The sequence below is a fragment of the Mirounga angustirostris genome, unplaced genomic scaffold (genome assembly GCF_029215605.1).
Source record: "Mirounga angustirostris isolate CCGP_5_RB_7025 unplaced genomic scaffold, mMirAng1.0.hap1 SCAF_1, whole genome shotgun sequence".
Lineage (NCBI taxonomy): Eukaryota > Metazoa > Chordata > Mammalia > Carnivora > Phocidae > Mirounga > Mirounga angustirostris.
The window spans coordinates 105681119-105696511 of record NW_026991709.1 but is presented as its reverse complement, the minus strand read 5'-3'; the positions used below and the strand labels follow the sequence as shown (position 1 = coordinate 105696511).

The following is a 15393-nucleotide window of genomic DNA, read 5'->3' as shown; positions in this document are numbered from 1 at the left end:
TAACAAAATTTAGCAGGTTCTTTTCCTCAAGTGGATATTATAATTTCCTTTTAGTGGGACAGAGGGTACTTCAGTGTATGGTATTTTTTAGGGTTTAGGAAGCACTTAGGTGTACTCAAATGTGTCTTAGTACAAGGTTTTTGAGAATAAACTATGTTAGTATTTGTTTAGTTCCCTACATGCTTTTGGAGAATATAGAATTATAAAAGCTTAAAGAATGAAATGGTATTCTTTCATTCTTTCAAAAAAATTTGCCTTTTTTCTCCTCTTGTTTATCCTGTCATTTTTTATTTCACAGTGTTCATTTCTATAGTGACTTTAAGACCACAGTTAGATTCGCACAATTTGTAAATCAGACATGGTGTTTAACACACAACACAAATCAGTGTGATTCTAGACAGCATCCACTCACTTTCTGCCTTCTCATTCACCTGTTTCCAAGATGTCTCAGGAGGCACCAGAGAGCAGCGCATGCAGTCAGAATTTTGCCTTAAAATGATCCCCATTTTAAGAATTGATTCCTAGAAACTCATTGTATCTTAAAGTGAAGAATATTTTTACCTACCCAAAATCATTTGAGTATTTAGAACCATAAGCTAAATCCGTGATCCAAGTTTGATGTTAATTGTTTTACAGAGTGAGCTAAGCCTCACCAATCCTGTCTTGATTTAGTCAGTCTCCTTAGAGGTGGACAGATTTAATTGTCAACATTTGATTCTTAGCCCACCCATAACTACTGAGGGCCATATGCGTAATAATGTAAGCTTCTAATTTTGATTTGTAGGCATGTCTGTGTCTATAGCTACTTCTGGATACAAAGGGGGAAAATCCAGTTGGTACTAAGACCCATGTCATAGTGTAGAAGTTAAATATAGAATTTTAACCTCTGCTAAATATTGAATGATGTTGCCTTGTATGTAAGCATTTATAGAAAAATTTTTATTGCCCCAATAACTCTGTGCTGTTTGAGTCAGTATTAGCAAAAATCTTAATTAGTAACAGAATAAATGACAGTTTACTATGCTTCTGAACCATAAAGTTAGAATACGTAGTCCTCTGAAGTTTAATAACTACACTGCTCTCACAAAATACGTTGGTATTGTATATGCCATGGCTTTGATTCTCATCACCTTGTAACATATTTGAAGGGATATATAAGCTGCTAGATATTCCAGCATTGCTAAATGAGTTCTGGAAACATCAAAGCCAGGTATCAAAAGCCAGCTATATTTTGTGTGCCTGTGAAATTTCTTTAGCAGCAGCAAACATGTCCCATCTGTCATGCCTGTCTCAAGTCCATAGCAGAAGAGCTTAAATAGTCTCTATACTTCATTTGATCTTTATCATTCTATTGTTATGACCCTCAGTTTTGGGAGAAATTTTCACTCTACATCACAGTAATAAGAGGACCTATTAATTGTGTCTAGTTAGTCGGCTGATTAGGGCAAATATTAATTATTTTGAGATCACAGGTTTATCTCTTAGAGGATGGAAGACAAATTTCTGAAATCTAGCCTCTCTGGTTAAAACTGTTCAGAGTAGGGTCCATAAAATTTATATTGTTGCTAAAGTCTGAGTTCTGTATTTTAGTTGCATCATCTTCCCACTTAAACGTGTTCCACCTCCTACAATTCCTGTCTCATGTAATGGCACCTTATCCAGTCATCCAGATCAGAAACATGAGACACATCCTAGACTCTACATTCCCTTCAGCCTCACATGTAATCCTATCTTACGCAGTTAGATTTTGACTCTTAAATACCTTTCAAAGCCTCCCTACTGTTGCCTCCTTAGGTCTCTATCATCTTTTGTCTCGTGCAGTTCTAATAGTTACAGATGGCTAAGCATAAGAATGATTATTAATAATAAACATGCTAATAAATATTTAGCAAATAAGTGCCTGTCTCCACCCTTGCCCCCCCATTCCCCCCCCCCCACTAAAGATAAAGAAATGAGTCCTCCATACCACCACTACTGGAGTAGTTTTTTAAAAGGCAAGTCTGAACTTTGTTGAAAATACACCAGTGATTCTTACTGCCCACAGAATCAAGTCCTGACCTCTTAACCCAGCATACAAAGCTTTTCATTATCTGGCCCCAGCCCAACCTATCCAGTCCAGTCTTATCTCTTATCATCCCCCTCACACACACATATATCCTGACCTCCCACATGAACTGTATGTACTGCACGCTCTTGGATCTCTCGTGCCTTGTTTGGTTGGCTTCTTCACATGTCAGTCACTCTGCATGTGATGTCCTGCCTCCCATTGTCTGCTTGGTGGCCAGCCAGACTTGGCTCTCATTCATCTACTCTAGGATACCTCCAATGAATACCTTTCCTGACCCCTTTTCCAGCAGAGGTAGGCCCTCTGCCTCTGAATTGTTCCCAGAGCACCTTTGTGCCACATTTCACACCATACCACTGGGTTTGCTTGTATCTCTTTCTCTCCTTACTGACTCTGGTCCTTTTCATCTTATCCCCAGCACATAGCCCAGTGCTTAATCAATGTGTCTACCTAAGATTTTTTTGTTTTTCACATTTCTTTCTTGGTTTCAACTTATAAATACAGAGAAATTGTCTAAAATGGTTACATTCTTTACTGAGCTCCCAAATGCATAATTCCAAGAACTATTTATCTAACAGAGAGATCATGTTCTTACTAATTTCTGTTTCATTCAACTTTCTTTTTTTTTTTTTTTTTTTTTTATTTATTTGACAGAGACACAGCGAGAGAGGGAACACAAGCAGGGGCAGTGGGAGAGGGAGAAGCAGGTTTCCCACTGAGCAGGGAGCCCGATGCGGGGCTCTATCCGAGGATCCTGGGATCATGACCTGAGCTGAAGGCAGACGCTTAACAACTGAGCCACCCAGGCACCCCAACTTTTTTTTAAATAGTTTTGGTTTTCACTATAGCTCTGTTTATTATTTACATCATGGGCCTTGTTTACTTCCTTTTGTATTTGAAATATACATAGAAGAAATGATGGTTGTGGGGCATTCTTTCTGACTTAATGTGGGTGTTGGTGCTCTATGCATAGATAATAAATACTGGGAAATGTCTTACTCGGTATGTCAAGATATTTGTTGAGTAGGAGGAGAATCATTGTTATAAAGCATCTAAATTATGAGAATGGGTGTTCTTTTCAGAATTTTAAATTCGTTTTGTATCTGGATTCTTATATTGGTATGTGTGGTGGTCTGTTGGTGAAACATGTGGAAACAGAATTGTTCATATTTTAGCAATTTTAGTTCATTCTTTTGTAGCAAAAATCATCAATCTGTTTACAAGATTTTTTTCGCTGATTCATCATGATAGGGTTATATCTTGAGTAAGTCAGTACTGATTGATTTAGCCACATGATATATTTAGTCAAATCTAAATCCTGTACAGTGGCTATCTCCCATACTCCTTCTTTTCTGGCCATCCCTTGTGGGTACGTCCTTAGTCCAGATTGGGTTCTCATCTACCAGGATTATTGCACCCTGCTTTTATAGCGGTTCCCTCTACCTCAATCTCTAGCATTGTCTGTCTTGCTCAGTCTTCACACATCCTGTATTTATTGCTTCAACCCTTTATCACCATCTGCTCAATACTCTAAATTCATACTCTTAAATTTGAAGCTCTGAGACCCTGGGCTTACTTCCTCAGTTCATGGCCTGACATCTCTCATGTTGCCTATTTTATCCTGGTTCACATTTCCTTATCTGTTTTGTACCCCTATTTAAAAGATTTCCTTTTCCAGCTATTTGCACTGCTCCTGTCCCTCCCTGTCCCTACCCTTCTTCCAAGAAGCGAAACTCTTGAAGAATTATTTTTTTTCTTGTTCTTCTACACGACCCTGGTATTATTTTTCTTTCTTTACTGGCATTATTTCCTATTATTTAAACTGTTCATAAAATTCTTTCTCTTAGAGAAAGCTATCTTGGATTGATACAGTAAAGCCTCTTAACTTTTCCTGACCTTTATCCATTCCTGGATACCTATAACCACCTCCTGTCCCATAATGCTGCTTGCCTACTCTTTATCCTCTCATTCCCAGGAGGTACTTGCCACTGATGAGTTTAGATAGGCAGATGTATGGCCTCTGGTTTTATGTTTTGTTAGTTATTTCTCTCTTGAAGCCCCTGGAAGCCAGGAACTACATCTGTTTAATTCTTTGTGTATTCCCTAATACAGCCCACCATCACCATTACCACACATACATGACTTATAACTGCCTTCTCATAATAGGAAACAATGGTTTGATAAAGAAGAGTGGATATGTTGAACATTTGGCATCTGTATCGCATGCATTTTTTACTGATGCAGATGGAGGAGAAAAGAAACTCTTGGCTTTGGATTTTTTAAGCATTCCCTGTTTGAGGGAGAGCAGGTGGTAAAATTAATCTTATAAAAAGATAATTTAATGTTTTTCAAATTTGTTGTTTTGTCTCTGCAAAGTCTAGAAAAGCATATTGAAAATCAAATAGAGCTAAAACAGTACTTTGATACATCAATCCAAAGAACAGTTGATTGTAGTAAATTAGGATTTGTCATAGAAATTTCATAATGCCCAATGGACTGAAATGCACAGAGGATGTGGCAAAAGCTGCAGTTTTAGATGTCTTTCTCATGCAAATCATTATCTATGAAGTCTTAATAATACAGGCTTAAACAGAAATTGCTAGAGTGATGTCCAGAATAAAATCTGGTACTTTAACAGCAAAAAGCATTGGTTGTTTATAATGCATATTAACATAATAACTGCTGGTCTAAGAATTCCTTAAAGAAAATACTGAGGATTTAACTCATAATTGGGAACAGTTACTGGAAAATGAACTTAAAGCAAGAAAATCTATGTAGAACTGGAAATTAAGAGGGAGAAACAGGTTAGAATCTCTCGGCTCAATATCAGATTCTCCTAAAATTAAGTGCAAATTGTTGAAGCAACTTGATGTGAAGTTTAGGTATAGGAGTTGTAGTTTTCAGCGTTTTTTTCTTCTTTTTTTAAAGAATTTTCCAGAAACACTTTTTTCCTTTTGAATTAAATAAAAATTTTAAACAAGTGTCCAAATGTGACTTGAAACTACATTTTATTGTCTTATTTCCATTTCACACTTAATTAAAAGTATATGTTCCTTTAAAGATCATGTCCTACTAGTCAGTACTCTTGTTCTTTTTTCTTTTTTTTGGTCAGTCTCTTTCTGAGCCAGAAATTAGGGTTTGGGGGAGCTCCTTAGGAATTTTTAAAGGAACATCCTGCTTTTTATAAGTTACGTGCTTCATGGCACCATTAGTTGGATATATGACTTGAGTTTTGTTTTTTGGTTTTTTTTTTCCAAATAGAATCTGTTTCAGAAATTACGAACATTAGGATAGAGGGCGGGAAATAGATTTTCATTCCCTGACATTTGCCAAGGGTGTTTATTGAGAGATGTTAATAGGTATTCATGGAAAAAAAGGAAGAGAGCATTGTCACAATTTTGGAAGGATATTTTATAGCCCTCATCATGGTACTTCAATATTTACCTTAGAATATTAAAGGGACTGAGGAGTGGCGTAGTAAGTAAATTGTTTAACTTTGTGTAACCAAGTTTTTTTCAAACATTTGACCACAGAATGCTTTTTACACAGAATACCTATTAACAGTCCTTGAAACAAGTGTTCCAAGAGCAGAATTTGGAAAGTGTTGTACTAACCAACAAAACCCATAGGTCAAAATTAATACCCTTTTCAAAATTCTAATTTACAGCAAGGAAATAAGTTAATTATTGGGAAAATTTGTTCAGACACCTGGATTTCACGTGAACCAGTCATTGTGAGTGCCACTAGATCTGGAGTATCCTGTGTATTATAGACATCCATTTAGAAATTCATTGTGGAAAGGGTAGAAAGATGAAGGAATGTGTTTGGAAACTTAGTCACTCTGCTGATACCTATGATGTTACTTCATGATGTATTTTCTTTTTCTTTTTTTTTTTTTTAAAGATTATTTATTTATTTATTTATTTGAGAGAGAGAGAGCATGAGAGGGGGGAGGGTCAGAGGGAGAAGCAAACTCCCTGCCGAGCAGGGAACCTGATGTGGGACTTGATCCCGGGACTCCAGGATCCTGACCTGAGCTGAAGGCAGTCGCTTAACCAACTGAGCCACCCAGGTGCCCATGTATTTTATTTTTCATATGTTCTTAGGGACATTTTGAAACATACACAAAAAGAACAGTACAATGTACATTTTTCCAGTTACTTAAAATAATGGTTCAGATGTTTCGAACACTAGATGAAGATCCATTAAAAAAGAAAGAGGTTTTAATTGGACCACCCATTATAATTTCTTAAAAGATACTAATTCATATAGTGGGATTTTTCCCCCAGTAGTATTGAGATATTTATGAAGTGCTGATTCAGCAGCAGCAGGCCAGATAACAAAATGACAAAAATATTCTCATAGCTGAGCTTCATAATAATCCAAACTAGTTTTCTCTCCATGTCTTGCCAACTTCTCCCCCTCCAGCCCCTGGGATAAAAGATAGTATTGATATTGGGTAAAATAGCAATACTGGTCTCATCTGGGTGTTTTTTGTTTTTTTTTTTTTTTTCTTTTTTTCCCCCCTTTCATCAGGCAATATTGTGTATTCTGTATTGACTTAGGTAAACTGATACCTCTGAAAAAAAGGGCAAGCTTCAAGAGAAGTTTCTTTTGTTTCTCTGCTTCCTATGTCAGCTTCATCTTAAAACTGACTCCCTGATTGACTGAAACACCAGGGTTTGGGGGAGGGTTGGATTATGTTGATTGGTTTAAGTCTGTGATACTGTGGGATAGCGTCACGTCAGTCCTACCATGACTCCGTGGCCTGGAACCCTTTGGTCTTGTTAAGAAAAGGCATGTAGGAAATGGAAAACAACCTGTAATGTCCTTTCATTCCAAATAAGTCTTGAAAATTCTACAGCACGCTATACTACATATTTTTAATGTCTGATGAGATGTTTAGATACTTCTATTTTGCAAATGTATTAACAGTTCTTTTTGGGGGGTTCTTTTTAGAGGACAAGAATTTTGGGCAGATTTGAATGCCATGAATGTGTATGAAACAACTGAATTTGACCAACTACGAAGGCTGTCCACACCACCCTCTAGCAATGTAAACTCTATTTATCACACAGTCTGGAAGTTCTTCTGTAGGGACCACTTTGGATGGAGAGAGTATCCTGAGGTATTTACAGGTTCTTTTTCCAAAAAGTGCATTTAAATTTTTTTTGTCTTTCACTGTCCTTTCCTTCTAATCCTTCACAACAGTGACTAGACAGAACAACAAATCAAAGAGCTTACTGATGTAAAATTGAGTCTTGTTGATATTATTAACATTATTCTCAATTTTTCTGAGGATGTATTTCTTTCCATTAGTCTGGAATCCATAAATACCACTGTTATCAGAGAGGTAAAATGCTTTCCCCAGTAGAGACCAAGTATTCAGACCCAGTGCCCCTTTGGAATAATTTTAATGAGATGAGCACTGGTGTAATTCTGGCTGTTTCTGGCTCCTGGGCTCATGTTCATTGGATCATGTGTTACACTTAGCATTTCGGAAGTCTAATGGGAAACAAGCACTCTTAAGTCCCTGGAAGAAATACTTGAAAATGTTTATTGAGCTGTGGTCAGGCAAATCAGTCATTTAAAATTCTGTCATATATGTACATGTATCCTTAGTCTGAGATGGTAAGAATAGCTCATAAATCACAAAGTAAGGTTTTAAAATGATGATGGGTTTACTTTGCCTCTGAATGAGAATTCTGAGTCAAGTTTAAAAACAATGAAATGGACTTTAGAGATTGATTTCACATTCCCAAAGATCTGACTTCTTTGATTTGATTAAATTCATTTTTAGCATTACAAAAAGGGAGAACTGACTTATTTACCCTTAGGTTTTCTTTTAAGGTAATAGCAAAAGAAAACTACCTAGTATGTTAATTGCTTAATAATACACAATGAAATTAAGATTTCTGAGACTCTTTTAAGTAATCACTAGTATCTAATACCTTCCAAGGAGAATAAGAGGCTGTTTAAAATGTATTCTCAGAATACATGTCCCTGTGTTTTTCCTCTGAAAGACTTCTTGGATTTGGAACTTAACTAGTTTATTTGGATTATATACGCTACCATCTTTAATCCTCTTCTGAAAATTTCCTTAAGAAATATAAACAAAAAAATCTCCAGGACATTGTTAAGGCCTCAAAATAGAGTAGTTCCCTGGCCCTCACATGTTTCATAAGGCAGAAATCCATGCTCTTCTGAAGAAGGAACATCTTTCTATTCTGTTTCTTTGCCCCCATACCTCCCTCCCCAAAAATCCTGTGTAAAGAGAATTAATTTGACTCTCTGTAATTTACTGAAACTTTTCTGATGTTAACAGCAAGGTTAACTGTTTTTGTCTTTAGTTATAGTAACATTTTTTCATATTTCATAGTGATTGCTTTTTTCTAACTTCTTTTACTTTACCTTCTATTTTCTACTCCAGTCTGTTATTCGATTGATTGAAGAAGCCAACTCTCGAGGTCTGAAAGAGGTCCGATTTATGATGTGGAACAACCACTACATCCTCCACAACTCATTCTTCAGGAGAGAAATAAAAAGGAGACCCCTCTTCCGCTCCTGTTTTACACTGCTTCCGTATTTACAGTAAGTGTCAGTGGAAAGCCTTATCTTTACTCTCATAAAATGAGAGTACATTTTATGTAAATGTACAACTGAATGCCAAAGAGTAAAAGATTTTTAATTAAGAGACTAACTTGGTTATTACTTCTAGAATGTGAATTTTTGAGTTATTCTATAGGTTTAATTCTTCAAAGAGTGGAGTTCAGGTAAGCTACAATTAACCTAACTAAAAGAGTGATTATCCAGTTGATTTTTTTGAATGGAAAGCAAGGAGAAGTAACATTTTTGTACAACAAAAAGTAATTATATCTGGAATGAGGCAGTTTGCATTTGCTTCCTATGTGGAAGATTGAGTTTCCTGATGATAACTGTCCATGTAATGGGACTACTTCCCAGTACAGGTAAACTTCCAGGGCAAGTAGAGAGAGTCCTTCAAGGTGGCATTCTCCAGTTCTTCTTCCTTGAGTGAATTTTCGTGGGAAAGATTCTTTTCAAAGAATTTGCATTCTCATTTCCTAAGTAAGGCCCACCTTCCTGTAATACTCACTAAAATTATCTGTCATACTTCTAGATTGAGACTGAATTCAACCTTCTGAATTGTAGGTGGGCTCTTCTTCCATTTTCCCAAGTGCCATTTCTTCTTCCTCACCCCCAGATAGCCATAGATGCCAAAAAGGTGGAGCATGTTAACAATAGCATGGCCATCTTTGAAATTTAGTAACTCTAGGGAAATTGTTATGTACTCTCATCAGATATACCATATTTAGAGCCTGATTTTTAAAATAATGCTAGGTTTACTTGGTTTTATGGTCTAGAGTAATATTGGGGGAGGTCTAGAGTAATACTGGTTTTTCTCTTCTACTTATCTTAGAGATGCTGTTTTTATATTCTTACTAGGTTTTTTTTTTTAATTTCAGTCTCAAACTGTGTTTTTCCCATATCATAATGACAGAATTTTAATGATTCTAATTATGAGATTGCAAAGGGAACATTAAAAACAAAATATAAATGAATAAAAATCCCTGAAATGCTCAGTATCCAAAAGCAATTTTTAGTAAGGCTGATTTTAGAAATATATGTTGGCTTTGAGTAAAAGTGTGCTTTCTTCCTAGTCCAAGTGTGAAAAATTTTACCTTGTAGGTTTTTTTTTTTATTAGAAGCTAATAAAAATTCCATTTCCGTGATTTCACTAGCACAGCTGGAGACAGTGTCAGCGTCCAGTAGTTAGGAACATATTGTCCTCCTAGTGAGACGGTAGAACTCATTAGTGAGACCAGCAGCTTGGCATGCTGAGCCAATCAAGCAAGATGTAGCTTCTGAGTGAGAGTAAGAATGCTCATTCAAGTGCTGCATTGTTGGGGGAGTTTTACAGAATGGTGAACATTGATTGTTTCAATCCTAAGACAAATAATTATGGAATAACCCCTCCTCCTCTTTTTAAATTTAGGCTTATTTTGTAAAAGTATGAACTCTGAAAATAATATAAGCAGTAGTAGAATTAATGCCACAAATTTGGCACCTTACTATTTGTAACATAGTCTTAAGAGAACAAAGAAAGTCACCCTATTATCTCTTTCTTTTTCTTTCTAAAATCTTCTATTTTAGTCTTCTTGTCTGGAACAGTGTTAATCAGGTATAAAGTAAGAGCTTAGCAAATCAAAGAGATTATGCAGACATTTCAATGAGAAAAGAGCAAAGAAGCAAACAGCAAGTTCACCAAGGTGGAATGGGTAAATGCAGCCCTTCAGTTCCTATCTGCCCTAGAGTCTGGGGCTATGAGGCACTCAGACTGGCCTAGTCGGAGAAGGTTGAGAGGGATTAGTTTCAAAAAGCAGACTGCAAAAACAGAGTCTAAAAAGACCATGATTTTAATCTTAACCAGGAAGAAAGTTTTGTTTTTAAGTGTTAGTAAATGCATAGGGTCAGATTAAAACATAAGTGTCAAAAAGGCCACAGTTATCAGGAAATCAGAGATGCCTAGGAATTGGGAATGCCAGAACAGGGGAGGTGAGGAGAGTGGGCTGGCGACTTAATCTATGGATTTCCTGCAAATTTGACTCCTCATAAATGAGAGTTTCCCTGGTGCTTTTAATTCCTTCCAGTTTCATTGAGCTATAACTCACATACAACTGTGCCAGTTTAAGTTTAAGGTATACAGCATAATGATTTGACATACGTATATATTGCAAAATGATGACCACAGTAGAATTTAGTTAACATCCATCACTCATAGTTACAAAGAAAATAGTTTTTCCTTGTGCTTGCTGCTTTTTAATGAGGCTGATAAAAAGGAGCTTATTCTTTAATAATCTTGGAATACTTGAGCTGAGGCTGCATAAGCAAACAAATCTCAGATTTAGAGGTTTAGGAGTTCATTTTAGCTGAAAGGACATCTGTCCTGTACAGTCACCCTATGGTCATGGGAAAGCCTGACAGAGTTTGACTCCTCCCCCAAAAGGATAAAATGAATTAGTTTTTACTTCATCATTGAAAGTGAGTTAGGAAACATCTTTTGAAATGGCAAGGGGAGGGAAGGAAACTGTAAAAGATGACCTTGAATTTTGAAAACCCGTTCTTCAGAGGTCCTTGAGTAGAAGTTCCATACCCTTCAATTTTGCCTCTTTGAAGAAGGCTGGTACAGCACTGTGAAGCACATGATATGTCATTGGAATACTCTTGAGCTGAATACAAACTCAACATCCTCAGAAAATAAAGCCACATTTGTAACTGTGCTTGGAATATGTATTTCTAACTCATGGCAACTGGAGTGTAGAAGTCCATCAGACAGCTGTCTATGTGCATTTTTATGTTTTAGCCCAATTAGGATGTTGGCTTACTAAAAGTAAGCGTCTGTAGATAGGAATGGATGATAATTATGAATATAAAATCTAATTTAATGTTTTAGGATGGATAGGATTTACTTACACAGGCTCATCTTCAAGTATGTGTGAGTCGTCTTTGGTCAGTGCCAGGATTTCAGTATGGCTGTGACAGCAACCTAAAACCTATTTTGGGCAGAGTAGGTTGGGAGAATCTTACCTTCCTCCCTCAATTCAGAAACCTCTTGTTGGGGAATGCCTGGGTAGCTCAGTTGGTTAAGCGTCTGCCTTGGGCTCAGGTCACGATCCCGGGGTCTTGGGATTGAGCCCCGCATGAGGCTCCCTGCTCAGCAGGGAGCCTGCTTCTCCCTCTGCCTGCCGCTCTCCCTGCTTGTGTTCTCTCTCTCTCGCTCGCTCTCTGACAAATAAATCAATAAAATCTTAAAAAAAAAAAAAAAAAAAAACACCTCTTTTGGTAACTTCAATCCCTAATAATACTGGAAAATCTGGTAGGCTGGAACTTACTCATTTTGGAGAGCAGGAATAGAGGGAACAGCTAAAAATAGCTTATATTCTGTGTTTCCTGCCATTTCTCCAGAATAGTGATGGCTTTTGAAGGAGTTACCTTTCAGAATCTTATTAAAGCAGTGGGGCCTCTCTTCAGAAAAATGTGCCAGTGAATGAAGGCTCTGGAGGAATCTGTCAGGGCTTTATGAAAACTCCCCAGAGGACAAGAACTGTTATGCCTCTGTCAGGAAGGTTAGAGAAGCCAGTGCCCCTTTAAATTGACCCCTGAACTTAAAAGTACATGGGGGATTCTGTAAGCCTTAGCTCCTCCCAGAACTCTATCTGTGTCTCCCAAGGGACCTTGAGGCATGCTAAATCATCGGCACAACCACTTGAAGGGGGCAGGTGTTAGAGAAGGCAGTTGTGCTTCTATAGCTTTTTAGCTTCTTATCAAGTCATCTCTTAAAAGACTGTGTGAGATGGCGGTGGTGGTAGTGAGAGTCAGGCAAACCTGCGTTGCAACCCTGATATACATCCATCACTTTCAAGCCTTGAGGAGAAGAAAAAGACTATATATATGTATATTTCTCCTATATTTATATATAAATATATATATGTATATGAATTGTGAAGTGTATAGCAGTGGAAAGAATATGCATCTAGAAACTATGTAGATAGGCCTGGGTTCAAATCCTGTCTCTGTTCTTTGCTACTATGCTAGCAGTTTCTTTATTTGAAAAGTACAGATAACCAAGCCATCTTGCAGGGTTGTTACGACAATTAGTGATAAATGTAAAATGCCTGTCCATAGTATGTGCTTACTATAAGGTGGCTATGATTATGAGGAGGGTGATGATAGGAATCATCTTGGAGATTAGATGCATGTTCACTCACGGTTGTAACCTCTGTGTCACAAAGCTCTTTTGAAAATTTTAGTTTCCTAATCCATTTGGCAGACTTACTGCTTCCTTGTGACCACTGTATGCTAAAGAGTGTTCTAGTACCCTGGCCCTGCATCTGGGTCTCAGGGCCAAGATTTCCTCTCTGATTCTTCCTTTTTGTTCTGTTTTGAAAATGGCCAAGAAATACAATTTAAATTTAAGCATTTAATTGGGCAGGAATAACTATTCAGCTACTACTTAATAGAAACTCACCTGTCAAAGTGTAACAGACCTGAATTTAAAGGTTCAAGGATATACATTCTGGTGTCTAAAGCTTAAAGTAATTAGCTCCATCTTAAGCACACCTAAAGCTATAAAATTTGAATACAATTGATGACTTTGTTGTTACATGTGATATTGAAAAATGAAACTAATACCAAGTGTCAGCTTTCAATGCCTACTCCAATGTTTTTTGTGTTTATACAAGAAGTATAAGCTTTTTAATTTTTTAAAAAAGATTTATTTATTTTAAAGAGAAAGAGAGTCACATGTGTACGTGCAGGGGTAGGGGGCAGAGGGCAGAGGGAGAGAATCTTCAAGCAGACTCAGACTCCCCCTGAGCATGGAGCCTGATGTAGGGCTCGATTCCACAACCCATGAGATCACGACCTGAGCTTAAACCAAGAGGTGGACACTTAACTGCCTGAGCCACCCAGGCGTCCCTAAGCTTATTTTTAATATTTTGTGTCATCTTCCTAAAAGCTCCCTCTTCCCTGCCTACCTTACTTTGTCTCCCCATCAGTCTGTTCCCCCCACCTACATAGTGTTTAGTAATGGTAAATTTTCTGCTTAGTACAGCAAAGTTTTTTAAAGATTTTTTTTTTTTTTTTTTTTTGACAGAGAGAGTCACAGCGAGAGGGAACACAAGCAGGGGGAGTGGGAGAGGGAGAAACAGGCTTCCCGCCGGGTAGGGAGCCCGATGTGGGGCTTGATCCCAGGACCCTGGGATCCTGACCTGAGCCGAAGGCAGATACTTAACGACTGAGCCACCCAGATGCCCCAGTACAGCAAAGTTTGAAGAATACATATAAATTATCATTGCTCTCTAGAAACAGAGTTTCCTTAACTATATAGGCAAAAGAGAAATCAAGGGTTCAAAGTAAAGATATTTATAAATTGGCTCTTGCTTGCCTGCTTGCCTTGTAGCAGTACATTCCAGAGTTTTCTCCATAAGGAGGAGGCTAGGAAGAAGCTAATAATAGGTTATCTGTGTACAGGCAGTGTTACTTTAAGATTTTTTAAAATTTATTTTTATTTATTCATTTTTTTTAAAAGATTTTATTTGACAGAGAGAGACACAGCGAGAGAGGGAACACAAGCAAGGGGAGTGGGAGAGGGAGAAGCAGGTTTCCTGCTGAGCAGGGAGCCCGATGCGGGGCTCCATCCCAGGACCCCGGGATCATGACCCAAGCCGAAGGCAGAGGCTTAACAACTGAGCCACCCAGGACCCCCTAAGATTTTTTTTTAATACATAGCATTTTCTATATAGTTTTTTAAACAAGCACTTAAGCTATGCAAATTATAGTTTTAGATACTGCTGTAGAGCACTATAATGTGAGATGTACTTAAATGTTTTACATTGACATTCCTTCCTCTCCCTTCTAGGACACTTGGTGGTGTTCCCACACAGGCTCCTCCACCTCTTGAAGCAACCTCATCATCACAAATCATCTGCCCTGATGGGGTCACCTCAGCAAACTTTTACCCTGAAACTTGGGTTTATATGCATCCATCTCAGGACTTCATCCAAGTGCCTGTTTCTGTAGAGGACAAAAGTTATCGAATCATTTATAACCTTTTTCATAAGACTGTGCCTGAGTTTAAATATAGAATTTTGCAAATACTGAGAGTCCAAAACCAGTTTCTTTGGGAGAAATATAAAAGGTGAGTCAGCAGTATGTAAAGTTTAAGAGTTTTTCTTAACGTAGCTAATGACAAATGCAGAACATAATAGTAAAGACTTTGACAAAGCCTAGTATTTGTATTTTTTCATATGTTAACTCACATATACTCTTAAACATACCATGTAAGTTCAGTAACTTGCCACCGGTCATACAGCTAAGATACATGCTGGAGTTTGAACCCTGGCAGTCTAGCACCAGAGGCTTTGCTCTTAATCACTTTCCTATGCTGCCTCTCAAGTCAACAAAAAAACAAATGCAGTACAAAAAGAATACATGCAGGTTTGAGTAATCTCAGAATTAAGAGACACTCAGGTAGGTGGAATTAGACAAAGAAGTTATCCTGAGAAAGTAAGTTTGTGAACTAGATTTGAAATGGAAGAGAGAGCAAGTGAACAGGTGTTGGGGGGGGGGAAGGGCTTTTCTTGTCTGCAGTGGAAAAGATAAGTTTAAACTTTTAATATGATCTTTGATGGCATTTTGCCCTTGAAAGCTACTTTAACATTTCCTCTTCATTGAAACCGTAAAGAGAAGTCTGTGACTACATCTTGCCTATTAAATTGATCTGTACCTTCCTTCTTCTGAATTCCCTG

General features: G+C 37.5%; 1 protein-coding gene across 1 annotated transcript in view; it reads left to right on the top strand.

Moving 5' to 3' along the window:
• TIPARP (TCDD inducible poly(ADP-ribose) polymerase) overlaps positions 1-15393 on the top strand; it is a 35887-nt gene that overhangs the window by 13562 nt on the left and 6932 nt on the right. The window contains exons 3-5 of the mRNA XM_045903490.3: positions 7025-7193; positions 8496-8656; positions 14505-14783. Coding sequence (XP_045759446.1) covers positions 7025-7193; positions 8496-8656; positions 14505-14783 — 609 coding nt within the window. The remainder of the gene's footprint in view (positions 1-7024; positions 7194-8495; positions 8657-14504; positions 14784-15393) is intronic.